The sequence below is a fragment of the Rhincodon typus genome, chromosome 10, assembly GCF_021869965.1.
Source record: "Rhincodon typus isolate 14 chromosome 10, sRhiTyp1.1, whole genome shotgun sequence".
Taxonomy (NCBI): Eukaryota; Metazoa; Chordata; class Chondrichthyes; order Orectolobiformes; family Rhincodontidae; genus Rhincodon; species Rhincodon typus.
The window spans coordinates 38,664,542-38,690,802 of record NC_063341.1 but is presented as its reverse complement, the minus strand read 5'-3'; the positions used below and the strand labels follow the sequence as shown (position 1 = coordinate 38,690,802).

The 26,261-nt window shown below is 37.2% G+C and overlaps 1 protein-coding gene and 1 long non-coding RNA gene across 17 annotated transcripts in view; one reads left to right on the top strand and one right to left on the bottom strand.

Moving 5' to 3' along the window:
* The window catches only part of nfia (nuclear factor I/A), a 508,381-nt gene extending 485,603 nt beyond the window's left edge, over window positions 1-22,778 (bottom strand). For 13 of the 16 annotated variants that reach the window (XM_020525335.2, XM_020525596.2, XM_048601705.1 and 10 more), the window contains exons 1-2: window positions 18,521-18,821; window positions 12,241-12,772 (exon numbers count right to left, since the gene is read on the bottom strand). In XM_020525335.2, coding sequence (XP_020380924.1) covers window positions 12,241-12,772; window positions 18,521-18,547 — 559 coding nt within the window. In that variant the 5' untranslated portion in view covers window positions 18,548-18,821. Of the gene's footprint in view, window positions 1-12,240; window positions 12,773-14,349; window positions 14,462-17,608; window positions 18,042-18,520; window positions 18,822-22,346 lie in introns of those variants that run through there. The other 3 variants (XM_020525466.2, XM_048601702.1, XM_020525401.2) reach the window with 3 other exon arrangements.
* LOC125484173 lies at window positions 17,721-20,439 on the top strand. The gene is made up of 3 exons (XR_007263012.1): window positions 17,721-17,895; window positions 18,840-19,315; window positions 19,924-20,439. It is a non-coding gene; the product is annotated as an uncharacterized LOC125484173 (long non-coding RNA).
* Window positions 22,779-26,261: the final 3,483 nt, after the last annotated feature.

Sequence of the window (26,261 nt, the reverse complement as noted above, 5' to 3'; positions counted from 1 at the left end):
AAGCCATTACAACAGCCAATATTTTCCCTTCCTGTCTGTCTGTAATCCAACTAATTTTTGTTTTGGATCAGCTTTCATGATTTTAGTCAGTGGATTTTTATTGTTCTTTTAAATGTTTTGGAACAGCAGGGTAGTCAGTCACTCTCAGGAATGTTGCCCTCAGTGCATATAGTTTGAAAAAGCCATGGAAGAATAAAACAAGTAACAATGAGGGTAAATAACTATTCATTTGATGTCAGGTACAAATTAACATGGTACATGGAGTTCAAAGACTGCAAAATGTAGGCCCAAAGCATTTGTTTCAAAACTGTCACAGCAACACAGGGTTACTAAGGCACTAACAAGAATGAAAGTTAGTCAGAAAAATCCAAGTGGTCATCCTGGCAAACTCAATTCTTACTAATCACTAGGTGGTCAAACCACACTGCTGTTTTTATTATGTCAACTCACACACACTTGGGTCTTTACTCACCAGCTAATTTGTTATGTACAGTTATACATTCCACAACTCCTTACCCAAATTCCTTCTGAAGCTAGTATTGCTAGTGAACACTATTTAATTCAGAAGGGAATAGATATGTTTCATCGATATTTTGAAAATGTTCGGTTTATTTTAGAGACGTTAATATCATTTTAGCTCATTGGGGGAGGTAATGGTCGGTAGCATTAGCAGCAGACTATTAATGCAGACACTCAGGTAATGTCCTGGGACCCAGTTCGAATCCTTCCAATGGCAGATAGTGGAATTTGAATTCAATAAAAATCTGGAACTAAGAGTTTAATGATGACCATGGAACCAATGTTGATTATTGTAAAAAATAGGCATCATTTAGGGAAGGAAATTTGCTGTCCTTAACTGGGCAGACCTGCATGTGATTCCAGACCCACAGCAATGTGGTTGGCTCTGAAGTGCCCTCTGGGCAATTAGAGATGAGAATAAATGCTGGCCTAGCCAACGACACCCACATTCCATGAATAAATAAAACAAAATGTATCTTAGCTCTCATAGAATTCCCACATATTTTTTCTTACAATATAGAGTCATAGAGATATACAGCAAGAGGAAATAATGACTAACTCCACTTCTGGCTCATTTGTTAACCTTTGTGAGAAAATCCTTGATGTCCGTGATCTGTGCTCCCTACTTATCACAAATGAAATGCTAATGTAGAACTGAGCAGTACACTGTTTATGAAATAAACACGTGCTACAGATGAAGAGGTTAGAAGGCTTAAAGTTCTTCAACATCAGGTTTTGTAACCTTTATGAAATTTAATTTTCCTGAAGGTTAAAGACATGTTCTGAAAAAAAAGTAAAATACTGCAGATATTAGAAATCTGAAATAAAAACAAAGTGCTGGAGAAACTCAACAGATCTGGCAGCATCTGTGGAGAGAGAATACAGTTAGTGTTTTAAATACAGAAGGACTCTTTGGAACTGTGTGTAGCTGGAAAGTTGAAGTTTTTATGTTGTTGACCTGGCCATTGTTTGGGGTGGGGCAGGAGCACAAGTGGAGTAGATAGTCATCCTGGACTCAAAAGTTAACTTTGTTCCTCTCTCACAAATGCTACCAGATCTGCTGAGTTTCTCCAGCGCTTTGTTTTTATTTCAGATTTCTAACATCTTGCAGTATTTTGTTTTATATCATTGAGAAAAAAAATATACATAGTAACAGAAAATAACCCAGTTGTAAATCCATTAGTTGAAGGAACTGATGACATAGAATTTCTGAAACTAACAAACATTGTAAGTGATCTGTGCTATCTGTGCTTGTTCCTGCTCATATCTCAGTACCTGTGGGGATGTATATCAAATTCTAACGCTCCTTCAATTATGACAGAAAAAGGCAAATTAATCACAGCCTTGAGTATTTAGGTACCTCAAATATTTCTTCGTAAAACTCAATTTTAAGGTTAAGGTTACAATGAGTTTCAGATTATGTCATTGATGACAGGACAAATATCTTTTTTCTTTCTTTAAAGATACTTTTAGACAGAAATGTGAATATATTGAAATGTTTTAAGCAAAGTTTCTTGCATAGACTTAATGAATTTATTATTCATGAAATAGAAACATTGTAATAATTAGTTCAATAATCCAGTCGTACTAGTCAAATTACTATAAATTTCTTTCAGTTAGTTAAGAACAAATTAACTCCTGAAATACAAAATGGCACTGTCTCCCAAATTGCTTCCATTCACCATTAAAAAAAAATTGCTTTTTTAAAAAAATTAGTGCAGTCCTGATTTTTAGCTAAGATTGCACTGATGGTACACCCGAAGATGATAGCAAGGAGAGAGATAAATCCTTGCATTATTTGTGAGGATATTATGGGGAACTGTCTCCTAACGAATGTTACTCTATACAAAACAATTAACAGCTAAATATTAAAAACCTTTATTTGGATTGAATGAGGGAAGAACTAGTCAAGCATGTAAAGGTTTCCATTGTCTTCTGTAGAGCAAATGCATTAAATTTGGTGAAATTCTTTAAGGCTAAAAAAGGGGGTGCAGTATTTAAGAAACTAAAATTTTATCTTCGTTATGGTGAATTCTGGCTCATGAATAAAATCCATGAGAATCCAATCTAGACTAGACATCAGTAACTCCAAGCTGTTAAAATAAATAAATAAACAAGCCTTTTAGTAAATCACACAAATCCTCTTTTGCTTTCTGCTAGGTAACAAACAACAATACTATCTTTCACGAGGATGCATTCTCACAGCAGTAAAGACAATTTGCTTAACATTTTGTCTCTCTTCCGTTTACATTTCTGCAGCATTCATTCTGCAAAACAAGAACCATCATTGTTGTGAACTGTGATATCAGCCACTCTTGTGGAACAATCAGCTTATGGATTTTAATAGTTTTATGTTTCAACTACTCTAGATCAACCAAAACAATCACCCCATGAACCCAACTTGTTATAATGCAATAAAGTTGGAAGAAACTGAAAATTTGACAAAGCAATGTTATATTAATGGTAAAACGAAACAGCAAGTTTTCTGAACGAAAAGATGCCATTAAATTGTGAGTAATCAGTGATGCCAATCTGTCTACACAATAACCAGAAAGTTCACAGACATCCGTTTCCAAGGATGCATTTTGTGGCACTAATCACAGCTCGTTCAAACTTGCATCCTTCATAACAAATCTTAATACTTAATTTGTTCTCCTTCTCTTAAGAGGTGCGGTGGGGGGGCAAAGGGCTGACTTGGATAAACCAATAAAATGAAAAGCAGTGTCATAAAAAAAGGTAAGTCACCAATTTAAAAGATCCTGTTTGAAGGCTGTAGAAAATAGTAATAGAACGTTTCCTCTCATAACACTGAAACAGCTCAAAGTTCTTTTCTCTCAGCCCACTGTGTAGATATTTGCTTTGGTCATTAACATTTTTGGCAAAAATGTCAGAAAGAAATGTTGAACTTTAAAAAAGGTACCAAATTCTAGCCATCACTCTGCATGCAGCGCCCTAAGAATTATTCTACAACTTAGGTTTTGCCCATTTTGTATTCCAGTTATCACTACCGCTGGAGTTTACAATCTACTTGAATACAGCACTGATTTTTTTTTGTTGTATCCCGAAATATTTGCTCCATCGATTGCACTGGAATAGTGCCAGGCGGATATCAGCAAGGACAACATTTACTTTTGTAATTTGCAATATATGATACTTCACATGTCTGATTTGCATCATCATCCTTAGAGAAGGAAACAGTTTAAAATGCTTCCAAAATTCCATGGTGGCTGAAAAACCACCAAATGTTACTCTCAGATCAAATGTTTGCAACTTTGGTCCAGACTGCGTTTGGACCAAAAAGCAAGCAAGTTACACTTCAGTTCCACACTGCCATTTGTGAAATGTACAAGTTATCTTAATAGTCTACTCTGAAGCTAACCACTATGAAACACCGAAAGCCACGGCAGCAGGCCTGCGTACTTCAAAAGCTTAGATTTAACCACAGAAGACAATGGCTAACAAAAAGTATTACTTTCATCCTACCCACATCTTTCTGACTACAAAGAGCATTTGCAATGACTATACTCCATAGGTTTTTTGCTATGCAGGAATAATCAGCAACAGTAGCATAGCAGCTGAACACTGGAAGCACTCCTGGTATTGAGGGACATCGAAAAAAACAAGCACAATCACACAGCTGTTCAAGAAAGCTCTTGCGGTTTGTCACCGGACTAATTCTTTTTATCATTTGCATAAATTTGGTCATAAACCTGTGTACCTCATAATGAGAATAGGCAGAGCTGGTGCAAAGCTAAGACAAAAGCTAAACTTCATTCCTTGTTGAAAAGAGCTGTAGTAGTTAGTAAAAAATACTTGTTCAAGAAATATTTGTACTTATTCAAGCACCCGGGGTACTATTCTACATTATTCCCACTAAGGCCGAGTTGACTTATTTTTAAGTGACCCTTATAAGGTATCAGTGAGAGAGTGATTTCCATCTCCAAACTCTGGAGGTTCAGATTCAAATGCCAACAGCCTGGCCTCAGTACACCAGCAGACTCCTACAAGAACATTACAGATTTAATAGATAGACGTAGCAAACTTTAGATGTACTTATCAACACTGCACCCCTTCAACAACACCACTACCCTGCCTGTAAATTCCATCACTCTGGAGACTTGCTAATTTTTCACTAAAGATTTCCAATGTCCATTGTTTAATCGTTACCATACTCAGACATGTCAAAGTATCCAATATGGCTTCTTTGGACAGACTAATGGAGTGGGTTGTTAATTAAGTATTTTACAAACAACTGGTATGGTCTAAAAGTTTGAAATTGTTAATGAAAAAACTCCTTGATTTCCGGAGGAAAGGAGCATTTAAGGGTAATCCCCGAAATGTTGCCTGCTGTATTCTTCCAGCCTCCTGTTTGTCTACCTTGGATTCCAGCATCTGCAGGTTTTTTTTGTCTCTAACCTTGATTCTGTATTGGCCACAGTCTTGGAAATAGTTCATTTGTTGAAAAAAAAATGATGAAATAAGGATAGGTTTATGATATTAAGAGGGAAAAATACATTTAAAAACTTCCCGTAATCCTCATTAGAGTATTTTTATTGCTTGTTCTTTATTAGTCCACAAGATGGAGCAACTAACAGATACGGGTCTCCCCATGCAATGAGAGTGGGGCGTGGGGAGCGAGCGATGTGGGGTGGAGAAAAGCAGATATCATTTCCCATCAGCTCATTGCGAAGGAACATTTATAGTGACCATGGAAATTTTCAGAGCCCTAACTGCTACATTCAAACAACTGGAGAAAGCAAAGCTGGAAGATGATTGCGGCAATCAGGGCATAATTGGATTGACGGAAAAAAATAGATAAACATAAAAGGAGTGCGGACATTGTAACAAAATAAAAATAAGTTCCAGTTTAATAACTATTCAATATGATGCTTTAAAAACATAATAGATATAGTGAAGCTGAAAAGTTGATACATGAATCCTTGAATGACTTTGTTGGACACAGCGACTTAGAAAAATTAGGTCTGCTTCGACATCAGATATACCAATTGTCCCTCTTTCCTTCTTGTAGTTCTGCTATTTAATTGCGGTGTACATGTTTCATTGAGTGATTCTAAATACGAATCATTGCTGGATTTCTTTCCTTCTAGGTGTGTCAACATTTAGCAACTCCAAAAGTTTTAAACTATATTGTTCTCACCAGCATTTACAGCAAGGCTACCTCGAACATTTGTTTGCCAGGAAAATACTGAAGGAGATTTAAAGCAACATTGGCAGCGTATTTGCCACTGAAAAGAGTAAAAGCAGGATTGCCAATGCAAGTAAACTTCACTGCAACTAACTAATTTTAAAGGAATCAAGAATATGTTTCCCGCTACATGAATTTTTGTTTTAACTACTGGCTTCATAAGACAAATGAAGTAAACTTTCAGCATTTAGTATTGCATTAATGAAAATAGTTTTTCGATGTCGTGATTTGTTTTAACTATTTGAATGGATATCCATTGATTGCCAATTGGCAGCTGTTATAGTCAAAGCCTTCTGAACAATGTACCAACGTGTAGTATGAGACTTTTTTTGAAAACGGTATTAAAAATCTATATAATCAAAAAAGAATGTTATGCATTAATAATAATTATTTTGAACAATGTAAGCTGTAAGCAAAGCAGTATTGGGAAAACCATCTTTTTAAATATCTCATCTCTGGGGAAGGGGCTCAATCACAACATAAGATTTTGATCTTGCTTTAAATTAAGAAGAATCAGGGATATTTTGTTTAAAGAGTGCTTGCAGTTCATGAAAAGCCAGAGAATGGACATTTTAACTCTATAAAAAGAAACAGTATCCAAGTTGCAGTCTTACAAGGAATATAGTAAAAGTCAATCAAAGCAGATCATTGCAAAACTGTATTTTACTGGCCCATAAAAATGTACTTGAAAAAACATTAAAAGGAGGTTTTGCTAAAGAATCTTTGTTCAGTTTCTTTTAAAGAAAGAATGGGCTCAGGTATTTAGATCTTTATTAGTTTGAATAACAATAGGTGTTGGAAAAACAAAAGCGGTATGGTCACAAAAAAGTCTGCAATGCAATTTCTTACTTTCTCTTTCTTGCTCTCTTTTGTTCACTCCAATAGTTTTTTTTAATCCAGAAAGAGGATTTCCAAATTAACTGCTATGTGTGGGTGTACAGACTAGCCAGAGATAATCTTCAAAAAGTGGGTCAGCCTGGAGCAACAGAAGGCGTGTCAGGTGAATGAAGTTTCAACATGTTGGATATAGGACAGTTTGGCACAACCTACCTTTCAGGACAGAGTTCAATGCCAAGGAATTTATACTGAAAGAAGCATCTGAACCATTTGTTCAATTAACACCTGCGCGCCCACCAGCCCCCAACCCTGACACAGGCAAACACACAGAGACACACACACACACACACACACACACTCTCTCTCAATAAAAAAAAGGAAAATAAATTAGTCCATTAAGCAAGATGACCATATCTTTTTGTTTGACTACACTGATGGAACTTTACAAACTACAAAGCAAACCTAATCTATTAAACATGTCTTTTTTCACATATCCTTCCCAGAAGGACTAATATATCAATAATAAATTTAGTCAGATATGTTGATACATTAAATGAATGCAGTTTTGTAATTTAAAGATATGTTTTACAAAACTAAGACATAAAATGAAATTTGAAAGGAATGCTTAACTTTTGAAAAAGAATTGCAAAGAAGTTTGCATTATTATAACTCGTACAAAATATACGATTGCTGAAGTTTAAAGTATGTTTTTATTGAAAACCTGACATTAACAATAATAGCTTACAAAATCAAACTATGACATCCAGACACTAACAGGCAGCAGAAGTGGATTAGAGCCGATTTGAAAATATGCACCAATCCAATTCACTGGGGTCTCCCAGCAGTGAAGCCAAGACTTTAACCAAGTGAAACATTTAGCCCTGCTGTGTACTGCACTGACCACAACAAAGGTTGTGGTTTCTACCACACTCACCCTAAATAGCTGAAAATTATTGTTATTCATCATGGCATAGAAAGAAAAGGAAATGTAAAACTGCTGTCTTGCAAAAGTGGTGGAAATTACACTTGTGATATTCAAGGCTTTGTTACCACTAGACAAAACCTGTGGCTGGTGATGGCTTACAAACTAAGGATCTTTAGGGAGTCTAGCAATTTGTATTTGTGGGTTTAAAAAAATCAAAATGTTCTCCATTGTTGCAATTTTCTGCAATTATATCATGCTTTTGTGCTCAATTGTACATAAAAATTTTAAAGTCAGATATGTTTAAGTTTGAAGTGTTTATCCCAACAAATATTTCACTGCAACTTTAAAATATTGAATTATTGAAAGAATTGAATATTAATTATATATCAAATCAAAAAAATTGATAAATTGAGATGAAATTAGAGCAACATTTTCTTATAAATGATGCAATGGTATTATTGTAGTTTTAATTGTGAAACTTTTTCCAACCACACTGAAAGGAATACTTGAAAGTACAGGACTGGAAAAAACTGTTGCATATCTGGCTTGTCCCAAATACAAATTAGTGTCACTCACTCAGTTCCCCCAATATTTATCCAATTCTTCCTTAAATTTATTTTACATACTACCTGCTTGCACAGGCAGTCTACTCTACACACTGTGCATGAATAAGTTAAACCTAAACTATTGGTATTCCTTTTCACTAGATGTATAGTGTGTACCAACAACTAACATGCTCAGTACAGATGTTAAACAAGTTACAAAAGTACATATATATAAATATATATAAAATATATATAATACAGTACACATATACATGGATTATATGTAATAGTTGAGCACAGGTCTCCCTGTCGTCTTGATTTTGATTGTCCCATATAACCTAGATAGCATTTCTGCTTACTTCTGTAACCCTGACAGTGGGATCTGTAGTCTTACAACACTTCATTGGCATTAATTTTTGTGCACCATAAGCATGGTATTTGTGAATGCGGAAAGCATAATCAGGTCTATCTAGAAATAATGTCTAGGTTCCATCTGAATACAATAGTCAAACTTTTCTGGTCAGCTCATTTAACACAGGGTAGCAATATTTCAAATAAAATAACACCGATCAGAAACTTTTGGCTCACGTTTATTTTTAAAAATAACGAAAGAAATGAGGAACACATCTGTGTCTCGTAAAAATAGTACAACAGAACCATTAACAGGTTCAGTAAAAAAAAGTTACTTAATTAAACTAGTTGATTTATGTAACTGTTTGTTCAACTTTTGTTCCAGTTAACAGATCTTACTGTTGGTTATCATGGTGAAGAATTTGATCGGGGTCTATGGGATACATCATAGCAACATTATCAGATTCCAAACTAAACACCCCATTAAAATGAGTTATAATCAAAATATGCAGTCCACATTTGATGATCACATTGTTTTAATCATTTCTACAGGCAACGGAGGTCAAAACACACCTTTTTGTAGGTTGCTTTTGTTCCACTTGTTGGAGAAAAAATAAAGGAAAAGCAGAAGGCAAAAAAAAAGTCTTTAAAAGGAACTTCTAAATGAAAACCAGATGATACTGCATCTAAACTCTTATTCCATTTAAACTTGACTGTGAAGGAAGGATTCCCTTAACTCTTGAGCTCTATTTCAACCCAGTTTCCCTTTCCACAAACTGTTTGCACAGGCAGTGGGTCACAACAATACTGACAAGCTGAAGACAGCACTCGCATGAGTGCCCACTAATAAGCAAAGATCACCGTTTATCTAAGAGGTCAAATGCCTGGTGGCTGAGGTCACGACCTAAACAACTTAAGTCATGACCCTTACACGTGCCTGGACTGATGCCATTCTGACTGGGGTCAGTTGCTAATCACACAGGCTATAAATTAGATTGTGCCTCACACTTCTTCAAAAGAAAGTTTGCCCTCGTCAATGCAGTATCATTCTTGGTTGTCACTTGATGGCTGTGTGAGGCATTGGACTGACAGAGCGAATCAATGAGTAGAAAGAACTTGTCTGTTAACAAGCAAACAAAATAAAAAGATAACTGGATCATTTATGACTGTTTAATCTACACTTGAATTGTATCATTTTACTAGAAAGGCTTTTCTCAAAAATTATTCACAATTAAGAACTTAGCAAACACTACATTACATTTTATCGGTCAAACTTTTAAAACCGAATTCTTTTAGTCTTGATAAAAATTTAGTGATTATAATGTTCTCAGCTATCAATTCTCTGCATGATCACAATGGCCATTTTCATACAAAGATTGATTTATAACATTACTGATAATTTTCAATTATACCCTACACAACTTTACCAAACACCACAACAATTCTGAAATAATCTGAAGTACATAAAAATTGTCAAATGTTTATTCCTTAGTCCCTGTGCTGCAGTCATTATTTTATTTCCACACTTCTTCCACAAAGGGAGCGTGCTCTTGAATAGGTTTTTGAAATTGTCCTGCTGGTCTATAACAAGACCTCTAACATACCAAGCAAATAGAACATCAGGACAGGTGACATGAAACTAGTTGCTAGTGCTTACCATGTCATGGTTCTCTGGATTATTCTAAGTTAAATTAACTGAAGAGCAAATAACCCGTGACTTCACATCCAAACAAATTCTTAAGTATTACAGTATAAGTAAACAAGTAAATAAGACAACAAAAATCAAAACACACTAAAGATCAGACTTTTATATTTTTAACAAAATATGTATACCTCCAATATACCAGAAATACCGGGTCGCTTTCCGGAGATTGCTAAATCAGTTTTAACAACTATAATAGGCCTATTAATACTATTCAGAGTAAAATATTTCCACACTCGAAATTGTTGCTCATCATGCATATTTAGCTACTTTGGTTTTTATACAGCTTTGTGTCATTTTCAAAAGGCTGAAGCACTGCTGAATAATTATTTAAATTTATTTAGACAAAAGATTGAGAGAGATTATTTAACCACTCGATGCATTGAGCACTTGTTGAAAAGTTCAATTATCTACACTAAATTTCAGAACTGAAAGCACCCCATTTTAATTTTAGGAGAAAATTGTTGAATTTAATTTTAAAAATCTATCAGCGATACAATCGCTGCTCCCTAAAACATGGCGCTTAAGATCAGACTACAGGAAAGAGCAGAGCGTCAGCGAAAAAAAAAGTGGCCACGTATTCCCATGTTGGCTTTGGCATGTTGGACAAAGCACTTTTTAGAGTTCATGCTTTCTGCCAACACTGGCAGCTGCTCAGTCCATTGAAAACTCCTGAACCTTCCAAGCAGGCCAAACAAGATCCAATAGATTTTTTGCACACAACTTTCAGTGAGCACCCAATTTAAAAATACATATTATTTAAAATGTACCGCATACATTTTATTCCACTTATTTCAGTGAACGTGTGAGTACATTTTTGTTCTTCTTTCCATTTAATCCTGGTCTATTCCCCCACAACATAGTTTTAATAAGAAATATCGTGCAATATGGAGAATGTAATAGAACGTATTTTTAAAAATCTTTTGACTGTTTTGGCATGACAACCTTTACCAGTTATCTCTGTTATTTGCAAAATCAATGGCCATTAAACTGACTCGAGTTTCTAATCTGTCAAAGTGTTGCTGGCTTAGAAAAAAACAAAAGTACCAAAGGTGAGTGAAACAATCACAAAGAGAATTCCTAAATGCAAAATAGTTCTGAAAATAGAAAGTTATCAAACTAGAAATGAAGATTTTTAAATGATATAAAAATTAAAGCTCTCCCTGTGCTTTTCCCAAATATGTGATCTTGTGAAGATCAGTGATTTGCAGTGATTGGGTTGCAACAGGAATAAATGCAAGGCATTTACAATATTGGTCCATGTCAAAAGTGACTAAGACCCTAAGTGAGCAGCTGAATTGTTTCCTGCCTTTATTTTGTTCAATGACCACAACCTGCATTCATACAAGGTACCTGCAAATACAAACATATTTGAAAAAGAACACAAGATCTCTATAAAGAAAGCCAGTGGAGAATGCCATATTCTGCATTACTTTGCCTCTGTATGTAGTGTGTACAATCCAGAGTTTGACACTTCACTTGGGCTGCAGACAATTTACAGCAATAAAGCTCTTAGTTCCTTTTTGCAGGTTGCCACTGTTACACCCAAGTTGACACAACTCTTGAACCAACACTCTGAGGCAATGACTAACTCCAATTTTTAAACCAACGATCAGGCTATTTCAGTTGTGTATCCTTTGTTTTGTATGTTAACACAATCCGACCAAAAATGCAGGGACTTCTTTTTAACACATAAATAAAATATACTTCCTGTAGGAATTTTCATCTTCCATCGCAGGCTGTGAAGGATGGGAGGGGGAAAGAAAGAGAGAATGCTGATTTGATCCTAAAGAAAAAATTTTATGATGAAGGGCATGAGAAACACAACTGAAAGTTTAAGAGCAGTTTTCAGATCCGGCCTGCTGTCACCAATTGCGATTATTACGTAAAACAAAAAGGAAAATTCCTGTTTAAAATCACAGATTTTTTTTAATCAACTTGAGGCTGCACTTTGCAACAAGACAGGGACTAGATTATCTACAGGAGCATGCAGTAGAAAGTTACATTTACAAAAAAGGTATACACACAAGACAACCATTACACAAGGTTAGGTTTAAGGCGAGGACACATGCAACACAACCGTTTCACAAGAATGAAGATCAAGTTTATCTTTATAAATAAAATTCTAAGAAACACTTCTGAAAAATGCACTTACCCGCTGCCTGCGCAAAGTATGCCAAATATAAATCGAGTTCCTTAACAGAAACTCCTATATGATGAGGCTGCACGCACAGCCCTGGGTTAGAGCACTGCGAGGACTTTACGAGTCGTTCACCATCAGTACTTTCGAGCGGAACACCTTTGAATAAAATCACCATAACCAGGTCCAGCCTCCAGACCTTGTCTGCTTGACGCAGACAGTCAATTCGCCGCATCTTGCCTTTCTGGTCTGGGTTTGAAAGCACACAGCAAGATGGTTTCTTCCCAGTGACTGAGAGCACAAAATCCTCTCGATACTCAGGTCGGATGTCTTTGCGCAGCTTTGCCAGAAGCCTGGATGCCCATTTTTGCTTCACTTCTTGTTTTTCACTCAGGAGTTCATCCTTCACCGCTCTTTCTTCCTCTTTTGACATGCGCTTCTCATGCTTCTTGAAGTATTTTCGTTTTCGGGCTTGCAAGTTGAACCATGTGTATGCAAAGGCTCGGACATGGGGCAGAAGTGCTTCAATGAAGGGATGGAATTCATCCTGCGGGAAAAAAGAAAACCAAGGGAGAAACAATAAGCAAAAATTAAGTTTCAACAAAAGAAGTAGCATTGCACTTGAACCTTTATCAGAATTATTTTCCTATTAGGCAAATACATATAAAAATTAAAAATCAAGGCACATTTCATTGAAATAATAGATTTAATTCAATACCATTGTATAGTCAGACCAGCGCAGTATTTTGTTCGAAGCTTGACTTAGAAAAATTTATGCCATGTACAGTGAGTATTCTTTGTGTAGAACAGTCAGAAAGATGCCGACAGCGTAACTGAAAGCACCCATGTAGGTAACGTCCAAAACACTTGCCAATATTCAAGACACTCCCTGCGTGTGCTCGGTTTGTTTATGAAGAGCTTTCCCAAAACAGTAGAGAGAAGGATGCCTCGACTAAAGCATGGGTGCTTTCATTAACCTTCGCCAGCTTTAAAAAAAAAGCAGATCTCTTCACTCTCCGTCCCCAACCCTTTGCATGTGGTGTAGCCAGCATGAGCCCGCCTATTTGGCAAATTCCACACACTAGAATGCCAATCAACAGCTCGTACGAGGGGGCTTTGTGCAAAGCAAGAGAGGATAAACCCCCCCTCCCACACCCCTTCACAAGATGGTTTCAAACACAGCAAGTCTGTACAGTCAGAAAAAAAAATCTGCATATTCTTCATTGTGAATTCATGCTATTTTCTCAAGAAATGTCATGTTGAGCTGTGCCCTTGTGAAAAATAAAAATACTCAGACATTATTTGGAGTTCCAGCCTGGTGATGCCAAATAGGAAGTACAGAATACTTTATTAATAAGTAGTTTGTTTGTAATCCTTATTCAGTAACATGATAAAACACATCCTACCCACCCATCGCCATTCCATCAGTACAACATCCCACTCACCACTACCACCCCACCCACCCACCCCACTCAAGTACCAATACCAATATATACAAATACTGTAAATATAGACGAGGAACTACAATCATGATAAACCACTGAAATCCAATTTTTAATCAATAATATTACAGTAACTCTGGCCAGCTGATATGCAATTACCCAGTGATTTCAGCATAAACAACAACAAAGCAGATAGCCCAAGCTTTTTGCACATGGTTAAATACTTAAAGTGTTTAAAATATTACATAACATGTTGTTTTACTTGTACAATTAACTAGTCAAAACCAAGGATGTTGATAAACAACTAAATTTAGAATGGCGCAATTATACATAAAAAGCTACAAAAGAAAAGGGAAAACATTTTCAGCACAACTACCATCTGTCTTTTTCTTTTGTTTAAACTAAATGTTGCATGAATTGTTTTTAAATAAAACAGGATAGCAAAACTTTTGCAATGAAAAACACAAAATGTTTGATTGTACAGCAGAAAAAATTTGCTGGGAAGGTGTAAATTTTGCATTATATCTAATGAATAAGGTTGTGCATTTCCATTGTATGAACGATGCCATAGCTATACAGGCTGGAAGGGATTTTCCTTAATGAAATAAATTAATGAAAAAATGTTGCATTGGTGGGAACATTTAGAGGATTTTTAGATTAAAGTGAATTTTCATTTACCAACCTTTCTCCAGCCACACGACATCTGGCCTGTAATTCTTCAAGCTTAACTGAATTCCTTTACTACAATCATCTACACGTAGGTAACAATCTGTCCTGTAAAGGAGATTTTCAAACTGCCAAAACAAATAATGAAGCTCAAATTTATTAACTGTCTACCCTAAACACATATATGCTTCCTTCTAGAGCATCTCAAAGGTTAGGGAGAGAAAGGACTGAATAATCCATTTCTTCCTGGGCAAAATTTAAAATCATTTTTAACAATTTTTTTAAATTTTGAAAACAGAGTTAGATAGCCATTTCTTTTTTGCTTCACTCTAAACCCTTCATTGAAAGATTCCTTAAGTTAACCACTACCATATGATTTAACTTGGTCAAAGTATAATAAAGTAGCATGAAGGTACAAATCTCTCCTTATACACTTTCATCTTATACCATTTTACTCTAGTGAATTCAGATTAATTTAATTCTGCACCAAAATGACTATCCTAAATATGGCATGAATTGCGAACTCTAGAATTCATTCCAAGGTAAAGACTCACTCCTAACAGAGTGCATTTATGGAGTGAATATGGATGTAGTAGAGCTATGGATTAAAGTCTAGAGTCAGTATTTGACCTTGGCTGCATGTATGCATGGAACAAGGGATGCCAGTGTGGTGATACTATGTCACCACATTGGTGTCCTTTGCTGTGGCCTCCAGATGCCCCAAGTCCAGATCTGATCTCTTATGTTGTAACTGCAGCAAAATTCAGAACTATAAATCCACTTGCAGTAGGGAGAAATAAAATAAAACATATAATAAATAAAAAGAAAATCTTAACAACAACTTTGAAAATATGAATTATTATTTTTTTAAAAATAGTGACTTATTGACCTCAGAGAATTAATGTTGCGGATGATTGTAAGAATTTAGCATTCGGAGTGAGGAGCTTTGTAATTTATTTTGCAGTCTTTTGGAAAATGTACATTTATGTTTTAATCCAGTCAGAAGTCGACCAGTTTCATAGATTCTTGCATCGACTTTATGTTGGAAATCATCCAACGTACAGTTTTCCTGCTCCACCTCAGAGCTAATGCCGAAAAGAAGCTTTAAACTACTTTAGCCCAATGTCAATCCTAAAATCTTCCCCATTGCTGACAGCTTTCCATCTCAATCTCAATGTGGAATTAAGACACTTAACTTTTGCTGTTAAAAAAAATCGGATCATAGAAAACAAAGATAAGTTACATTAAGCTCAACTTTGCACTAATAAGAAACGTGCATTGGCTAGAAATTTTAGTTGCCATTATTAGTATACATTGCTGCAGTAATTCCGATTTCTACAATTCAAATGGGCACGAAAAGATTTGCATATTAAGCACCTGTAGCAGTTAAATTAAGTTTTGTAAACTGAAAATAGTTTTGATTATAGGGGCCTATGAGGCGCAGACTGTATCAAACAGATCATTTGTTTAATTACACAATCAAGAAATAAACTATATTTTCTCAGAATTAATGCCTATTTTCCTTTTGCATTATTAGAAAGTAGGACCCAAGTTTGAGCCGATTTCTAAATATTCTAAACATTTGGAGGCCAAACCACTTAGTTCCTTAAGTGACAATCAGTGAAGTTGTGGTTTTGTTGTGGGTCTATTTTCATTTAAACCTCAGCATTGCACTCCAGTGCAGCAAGCACGTCCTTCCTTTGGCACTGCCTCATCAATTAGTGTATACTGTATAAAATGAAGAAGCAAACAGAATAAGCACCAATTTTCTTTTAAGTGGTCAAAAACTATGCATACTTCCACTACGGCACTGATAATTAGACTACTTTATTGTTTACAAACAACTGTCTCTAGCGCTGAAAATCAAATTGCCCACTCGACACTACATAATGTTTGTTATTTTCTCACTTTTTATTGTTCATGTATTATGACAATACAGTGCATTTTTAGTTGGTTCTAGGCCGTTCTTATCATTTTGTGTGATTTTAAAAAAATGTAGTTAGTTCTTCAAAGGAAATAGCAAACAGAATCCATTTTAAAGAAGTTTGTAATGTTGAATTAAGCAACGACTGATTCAAACTCTCATATTCTAGTCTCTGTTTTTTCTAAATAGGTATTTTTGACAGGACATTTCAATACCAACCTATCTGTTTATTTAAGTGCAATGCAATAACAACTACATTAATTACGTCTTACCGAAATACAATTTTGCTTTTCTTCACATGGGGCATGACTTTTTTTTAAAAGATAATTATAAAGCAGGTTTGTGAATGTGCGTGTCATTAAGATAATGCAGTAGGTTTGGGAAAAGGGTTGAAACTAAGGATCTCCACAACTAAATAACTTGCAGTTAACTACCCCATTAGGTAAAAGGACATAAAACCAAAAATTACGCTAAAATGTAATAATCCTATATAACATTAGAAATTAGAGATTCTTATGCAATAAATGGCTAAAAATGCTTTATGTGTACACTAGTTACTTAAGATTCAGTAGAATTTATCTTAAACTGGTATTTCATTTTAGGATTATTGACTAATTCCCAATTTTCTACTTCATAGGGAAGCACAATAGTTTAACGTGGTTTCTGTCCTTTGAGTCAACAGGGAAGGCCAACTTCAGGAATATAAAGACCAACAGTTAGTTCAAGATGGACGCAATTAATTTATGTTGCTGTTAAAAATGTCTCTAAGGCATAATCCGAATCTTTTGGAATGGGAGTTTAATAGGTTAAAAAAGGTTATACAAAGATGTTCATGGTGCCCCCTCTCCCAAACAAAGAACTGCTTCAAGTAGATTCACAGAAACGTTGCTAAGATTGGTCATTGTTCATAAAGCTTTTAAAAAGTTTAAAATCACGTGCAAGGGTTTGTTTTTAAAACATAAGGCTAACAAGCAAAGGTTCATTAAAATTCTACGGCGATACTGTGGGAATTAAGGTTATTTACCGAAATCATTTCAATATATACTATCTAAAAATCAGCGATTCTGACTTCACTGTATAGGATGACTTTTGTATTGAACAGATTGAACAATCCGGGTTAGTTAATCTCGCACGCTACAGAATGTAAAAAGGCGGATTTCGAAGCAAAATTCCGCTCTGGAAACTTGAGTGTGAAGAGAAGAAGCACACTAGTCCAGCAGACAGCGCTTCCACGGGGAAAACCCTGACTTCTTCAATAATGCTTGAAGTAACGACGAAGGGAGGGAGAGAAAAAAACACGCACAGCGAAGTAGAAAGCTTTACGGGCGCTAACAGAACGGTAATAACTTACCGAAAGCAATGACATTGCTGTAGAGTCGGGGGCGGGCGGAGACAAATCAAAATATTGAGGAGCTGGGAAAGGAAGCCGATCCCGTCCCAAACCACAGTGCCCGCAACCCCATCTGATCGGGCACTCTGGCGGGGAACTGTTGCCTAAAAGTTCAAGCTTCTCGCCCTCCCAGGGACAAAAAAAAAGTCACTTAGACGTGTGGACAGTTCACACCTGACAGCATCACAGTGCCCCAAGACAGAAGAAAATTCAAACCCGCTGCCTTCCAAAATGTTGTGCAAAATCAGGTGTGTGTGTGTATGTGTGTTAGGGGGTGGGGGGTGGAATCAAAAGAGAAACAGCAGCAAAGCGAGCGCCTAACTTGCCGAAGATGATTGGGAAGGAGGTGCAGTGTACAGAGGAAGGCAGCAGCGCGATTTTGTTATGCAAGATATTAACATGAAACTTGCGCGCACCGCTTGTTGTGAGTAAACTGTGTACCTTAGAGTCACAACAAAAGCGTGATTCCCCACCGCCTACTTCACCACAGTACCCCCCCCCCAACACACACTCACTCATTCCCCCCTCCCTCCTGCTCCCCCCCACAAGAAAAGCAGCGATCGTAACACTTTGCTGCCTGCGAAATGTCCCGAGGTACGCTCAGCACCTCTTTAGAAAGCCGCTCTTGTAAAATGTGTGGCTTTATCCCAGATTTGTTTCTGTTTTCCAAAAAAAATGCAGTCAGAAAAATAATAAATATTAATACGTATCCGCCATTAGCCATGTGCCTCAGTGGGGGCAGATCGCGGAACCCAGGCACTGATCTGAGAGACAGGAGGTATTTAAATAAAAGAGGGAAAAAAAAGTTTAATATATTAAAAAGAAGCAGGACGGACTCTAAAGGGATACAAATGTTGCAGAAATGTATCCTACCTGGGTGAGACAGAGCGGAGAGTACATTATTGTGGCGGTGCTGGTGGTGGTGAGAGGAAAAGCCGGCTTTCACATTTCAGTCTCGAACTGAAGCCAGCTCTCTTCTCCATCCTGAACTTTAACCCCGCCTTTAGTTAGTATATAGTCTACATCCCAACTCTCCGTGGCTCATTCTGACAGTCCAGGCAGTGCTCCTTTCGCGCACACACACACACACCTTCCCCGCCCTCTCTCTCATACACCTTTTAGCATTTGTTATTTTTTTAAAAATCTATATATGTATATAATATCAGCCCGTTCTCGGCTTGCTTTCTTACAGCCGCGATCTCTCTCTCTCTCTCTCTGGTTGTATGTGAGATGGGAGAGAGGGGGAGGAAAATTTCACACTTATGGGCCGGCTGTCAGTGAAGCGAAGCCCGCTCTCCAGCTTTCCTCCGCCCGATGGGAGACTACACCCTTCCCCGGCCGCAGCTCTCGGCCTGCAGCTCCATCGATCCTTCCTGAATTTTTTACAAAACACAACACCCTGGGTTCTCTCTCTCTCTGTTCACCCTCCCTACAGCAGCAAGCCAGCTCCTTGCGTCAACACCCCGAGCAAATGCAGCAGCAGAACTCTGGCAGCAAGCGGCGCCTATAAATAAATGTGGATGCCTACTCTCAACTTGGACTTGAACGTGAGAAAGACCCCCAAGTGCCTAGATCTCTTATCAAGCTAGAAAAGGAATACTTCAGTCATCGTGAATTTTACGTATTTTTTAAATTTTAAGACAAGGAAAGTCAGCCTGCAAGTTTGAGGTAAATAAATATGGAGTGTTTTGTTGCCTTAAAGCAAATCATTTATTATACTGGCTTCCCTGCACCAAAAGTTAGTTGGGAAAGCGAATTGAGATTTTTTTTTCTCTATTCTTTCCCCACCCCGGTTAAGTCTATTTAAATAAGGCAAGATGATGATTTGTAGCTTTGGCGCCTTTTTAAACAAGAGTAAATTGCAATACATAACTAAGAATCATGTGGCTGAGTATTGGGTTTTTTTTTCCCACATCGCGTCACTTAGGCGAATGTCACGTCCACGGCTTCTCCGCCCGGCTGCTGCCGCTCATTGTTTGACATTTTCCCTGCTGCCTGCGCTAGTGACCCAGATGTAACACACTGAATGGGGAAGGACCAGCCTGCCAGCGCGCATGTACCCTTCCTGCAACGCACTCTGGGCCTTGTAGTTTTTGCTCTTGTGCAATGCGTGCCTCTATTAGAATAATTGACCAGTAGTGGCTCATACCACAACTTGGAGCAAACAGCACATTATAAGTGTTAAGTTTTAAGATGTTCTCTGTAATTATCCATAAGTATTTCGAGGGAAATGTGCACGCTTTCTGAAATACCCTTGTTTCTTCCTATGCACTTAGCGCACCAATTACTCGCATCAAGGTATTAGATCTGTTGAAAAACGGGGTGCCTTAGCATCTTGATGCAATGGTCGAGACAATTAAGGCGAGTGGATGGGACACAGCTCGGAAGTAAAAGTACAAAGCGAAACCAGAATTGAAATACAGGACGAATGAAAATATACGACAGGAGGTTAGGAGCTCAGCACTGGACTAAATATTCCAACATGTTGCAACCAAAACCGGGCTTGTTAATCTTAGGTTTTTCGCCGCGTCAGCAATTTAGCAATAACCTGATAATAACAGCACAGATTCCTCTCAATGTATGTTCAATAATTCCTAATTGAACACGTGCACATCTTTCTGTTGTAGGTTTAAGCATCTGAATTAGTTTACATCAGCCAATTGCACATCAACATTATATTCTGTCCAGTATCTCTCGGGCTATTGATTAAATTAAACCTGGGGTTCTAAAAGTACCTATTGTGAAGTTTTTTTTTGATTTTGATAGGTCAACACATGTATTTTCATAGTACTTTGGGGTTCCTTTATCTAATAAAAGTTATTTCATTCTAGTGGTACTACACTGCATAGTACACAGCATATTTCTCAAACTGTATTTTAAGAATGTTAAAATCACGCAGTCTGGGACGGTCAGTAAAATGAAATGTGCCTGCTCTCCAGCAGCAGAAAAGCAGCATATGCAAAGTGTTTCATTTCAGTGAAGGCACGCCACCTTCCTTAGATACCATAATCATATGCATGCTTGTGTAGTCAATCATATATATGTCAACGCAAAACAGATTAATTGTTCTATTAGATTATAGAATACTACTCCTCACTATACTGATGAATCATTCCGACGACTAGAATGCCAACAGTGCGGAAACAGGCCATTCGACCCAGCCAGTTACACTAACTCTCCGAAGAGCATCCTACTGTGTTTCCCTTGGTTAATCCAACTAACCTAAACTTCCCTGGACACAATGGGCAGTTTACAATGGCCAATCCACCTAACCTGTACATCTTTGGACTGTAAGAGGAAACCCAGGCAGATACGGGTGGAATATGCAAACTCCACCCAGACAGTCGCCCGAGGGTGGTATTGAACCCGGGTGCCTGGTGCTGCAAGGCAGCAGGGCTGAGCCACTGTACCGCCCGTTTCAAGCAGCATTATACAAGGTAGTCAATTATTTTGAGAAGAAACAATTCCTCGAATTCATATACAGCATAAGTCCCTCTGGCTATGGGTCGCATATTTGGGCGTCATAACTCATTTAGAATCTCATGAAATCAATTTATCTGAAAAAAAGTGCAGCAGTTCTCATTCCAAATATTTCAAAGATTTCGACAGTCCCATCCCTACACGCTCCTCCCCACCCCCCGAATGCAGAGGAAGACATCTACGGTATTGCTTTGCTCGCACTATAAATTCTTGCTCTTTTAAATCCTGGCCTGCCAGCACTTAATACATGAACAATATTCATGCGAGCTCATTCGAAGGGATACTGCCAAATAGTTTAATTGTATGTATATTGTGTATAATTGCAAATGTTATATATAATTGAATAAAAATGCCAGTTTTCATCATTGATCAACACCTCCTGGGATTTGGATTGAATTTTACGTAGTATCCAGACTTAATATTTGGCATAATTAATTGTCTTAAGAATAGTGTGACTAATTTATTCCGTGAAAAGTTCTCTCACGTCGTTGAGCATTATTATGGTTACAATACACAACACAACTTTTAAGGATGAGTTCTTTATATAAAAGGCATTAGTGTGTTTTGTCAAACAATTGAAAACATATCGTAACATATTTTAAAAGGCACAAAACGTTATGCAAATAATATACAATCTCCCATTGAACGTCCTTCGTAAATACTTATTAATCCTGCTGTACAGTACATATCTGAACTACAGTTCCCAAGATACGCTTGCAACAACCTGCCTTTCCATCTAACTAAGAGCGGAAGCCTCGCCTTTCTACGTATTGATTGGCGCAGTGCAGCGTTGAGGATATCAATGGAAGTTTCGATTGGTAGAAAAGGTTGCCTATCACATTGGGTCAAGTTCACGTCTCTAGTTCGGCTGACCGTTAGAAGAAAAGATCTTGAGACTGAGTCACACGTCTCGACAGAGCGAGTACGCAACGTTATTTTTCTGCCCCCCTCTTGGATGAGGCAAGCGACGGAGGAAATTTGCCAAGCTCAGCGCTTTCCAAGCTCACAGCAGCAGCTCATTCTTGGCGCAATAATTGACATATTCCACATGGACACAAACTGGAACAGGCGTGAATTTAAGAAAAAAAAAATCCTACTATCAAATAACCAGCCTGCAACAATATTAAATACACTTCAAATATCCCTGCTAAATCTTATTTTGCATACAAGTTTATCTCTTAAAATCATAATTTTAAAAAGGTCATTATGTATCACGTACCATTGCCATGTAAAGAGTACGTGAGAAACTTTAAATTGTTCAGACGTTTAGCTTCATTTGTTGTCGCCTTTTTTGTTGCTTTTTTTTGGGTTTTAATATGTAAACTGGGAACCGTTGCAAACCGGAAGCGAAACCATGCAAAAGCCGCTGCAAAAAAAAAGTCGGCGAAAGATGTCTGAGTTTTTTTTTTGTTTCCAAAGAAGAAGCCCCTTTGAAAGCGTTCCAAGATCACTCCCAGCTCCCTGGCTCAGTGTTGATGGCGAAAGCGCACTTTTTGTGGAGCGCCCTAAGAAGTTGCATCGATTTGCAGTGTTCACTGTTTATTTCCGCATCGGTATTTGCATAGAAACCACGCACAGAGGCGACCGCACGTCCGTCCAATCGGCTTTCAGAATCCCGGGAGACGTGAGTGGCGCGAGTGTCTGGCCTGGGATTGCATTCCCGGGCTCCGGTTCTGTCGTCGCACTGATACATACAGGCTGCACCGGCTGAAGCTACACTCATGTTAAATGTATATGCAGAAGGCGTTTGTATTCGGCTGTGATTTTTTTTTTCTCTCTCAGTAGCAAGCTTAGGTAAGCAAATGTGAAAGACGATTGCTTTCTTTGTTAAGGGCAAGATATGTATATTTCTCAATCCTGTCATCTTCTAACAAGGTTGATCTCGCCTTTTTTCCTATTTTATTTAGTTTTTAAGAGACATATTCCATCAGTGCAGTATATATTTGCATAAGTGTTTCTTTTCTTAAAAAAAAACTTATGGCTATCAATGCATTTAAAACATGCAGACGCTTTCTAGGCCGAGAAATTTTAGTGGCGCATAATGATCATTGTACGGTTTGTGAAGTGGTTTTCATGAAGAAAATTATCTCCAGACTGCTGTAATCAAATGGCAATAGTTGCTACGGAAAAGAAAGAAAAATGTAGTTTTGTTTAACATTGATCCTCAATGAATGGAAGTTTTGTTTTAAGTTGAAATAAACAATTTTTTTAACCTTGCCTGTTTTATGTGTGAACACCATTGCCTTTGAAACCTAATTATAAAACATTTTAACTTTCGTAACATTGAGTGATCCAATAAATTATTCAATAAAGATCGTGTTTTCAAAGAACTTTGTCTTTTATTATGATATTTATATTAACTAGCCAACATATATTTGCTGCTAAACAGGCCTTATGTTAATATAAAACAAAGAACTGCGGATGCTGGAGATCTGAAACCAAAACAAATTGCTGGCAGCATCTGTGGGAGAAAGCATTGTTAGCGTTTTGAATCCGGCGACTCTTCATCAGAACACAGGACTTATCTTATTCGTGTGCATATTAATGATGATACGTTAGCTTTTATGCATGCGCTGATTTTGTAAATGTCTACTGAGATTATCACTAAAAAGGTAAATTAAGTTTTAAAATGTTATATATGTTAGATGAATCAAGTACTAATATCCCATTATGTGCAGGATATTATATGTCATAACTATATATATTGGCCTAGACAGCTACGACCATGTCCCGTAAATGAAGCAGAAACAAAACATTGATTTTAATAATGTAGCTGTACAGCTGGATTAATAAGGTGTTGTCCTAACGTGTATTACGAGTTGTAATTTCTCTTCTGGTGAAGCCTGTAAACAACGTTATGACAGTGCAGGCTATAGGTTTTTGTGTGTGTCACAAACTGTGAGATTCTGCTTTTGTTACACACCATCGTGGATTGGCAGCAAATTGCCAAAGTATGAGAAGCTGATTATATACAGTACTTTAAAGGTGCTCAAGAATACTCCAATTATTTTTGATCGGCCGTTTCTTGTAAATGCAACTATCCACCTGGATATATCTGCACAGATCATATGCTACGTTGTCCGACCAATAAAATGCTTGCGCTTATGCTATGAGGCGCATGGGAACCGAAGACCCCGTGCGATTGAACATATTTTTGGGTACGACGCAAGTGATACTTGGACAATATATATTATGGAACTATATAACCTGTAAAGGACGCCTCATGAACGTGTAAAACATTTTAACATTGGATAAGACAGCTTTTTGTAATTTACGTAGAGTTTTACTTTAATTCAAGAAATTGAATATATTTGCAAAGATGATAATACGCACTGGAATTTAATTTATTGTACTCAGCTACACACTATATAGTATATAACATCCTGTACAACCTAATTGCACCAATCATTCCAAACTGTAATCAGACTCAGTTTATGTATTGATTACATGTAGGAAGGCACATATAGTTTTTGTGCACGCCATAGGGACGTATGGCACAATAACAAAAAACAGAGTAATGCAGTCTAATACTTGACACACTTGCTTTCATCGCTCCACTTCTTAAGTAATCGCTGGTAAATGTTATTGATTTTTCCACAGATTTTATTTACGCTTCAAAGTTGCTTTGATAAACGTGTAAAAATGAAAGTTATACTGCTAGTTTCCCCTCTTGCCGGTTACAAATTAATCCACACTTGCGGCACTCAGGAATGTATTTGCTCTGTTGCCTCGCATGTTTAAAAAGGTTCTCACTGCAGATATACTGTAGTCTGGATCAACAAGAGCAGCAACCCGCAAGTATCCCCGAAGAACTTCGGAATATACATCCACCACCATCGTTGTGCTGAATTATGAAAACAAGGCTCTCGGGATTTCACAGATCCTTATTTCTGCAATTCCATATCAGTAGTAATCAGATACGTTTCGTTTAAATAATCTCTGACACTAAGGAGATTGCAGTGAATAAGAAAGCTATTCGACTCTTTACAAACAAGGCAGTGTTAAAGTGGAAAATAAAGTCTCAACAAAACTAGACGCTGCGACAGCACGTACAAAGCGAGCTGACGTTTAGTAAAATAGATCACAATGCAAAAATCTGTCCGGCATTATATATATAAAAAAACAACAAACACAGCATTGAATCACTCTAACGCACGGAATCAACAATTTCCCCCATAATTATATGAATCCATGACACTTGCGGAAATGTCCATGTCGATTTGCCGCTGGAGATATTGATCTGAAGACATTCCAGAACAGGGAGTGAGAAAGACAAAGTTTTTGCATTTCTGTTTTTCTAAATTATAATGTTAAGATCTCAGATCTGATGTTCCCACCGGTCAATGCCACAACTAGAGGGCTCTAATAGCAACAAGTAAAAAGTGATTTTACTGATTTTGGAAAATGTTGCGAGAGTTGAATTACCCTCCCCCAGTTACAATGGTGCATTCCGCCGCGTTGCTTATTTTTATCCCTTTGCTGTGCCATGTTTTGCCTTTCTCCCGAAATATTGGCCTTAAAAAGTAGAATTATTGCTTTTCTGAAGCAGTGGTGGAAAAGGAGACTCTATTAAAACAAAGTTCTTTACTGTCTTCTTGCTCCCTTTGCACTCTTTTCGGCACCCGTATGGAGCGCAGTCGAGGGATTTCTTGCTAAAATGGAGTCGAGAGCTCAATAAACAGTCACAAATTCCCATTAATTCTAATTCGGATTTTGAAATAAATCATTGTAATAGTGAAATGAAGGTGTGTACAATCGAGTGGCGATTTACTGACGCAAATAAAGGAAATATATATGTAAATACATTAAGGAAAGGAACTGAATCGTCAATTTAAATGTTTAATCGGCAAACAACATTTTCACTCTGGTTTGGAAATAATAATTCGGCCTTAGATGCCGATAACCACTTAAAGTTCAACCATATAATATCAATGAGGTCTGTTTTGAACACACATTTGTGCCACAAAAATAGGAGAGAAACTTGAAAAAAAAACTTTGTCTTTTGAGTTCAAGTCGCAGATTTTAAAAGTTTTAAAGTTACGTTCTGTGTAAAGACTATTGGTCCAATTCATGGTCATGCAACGATTCTCGATCGTATAGTTAAGACGGCGAATGTGGATTTTAAACTTCGATA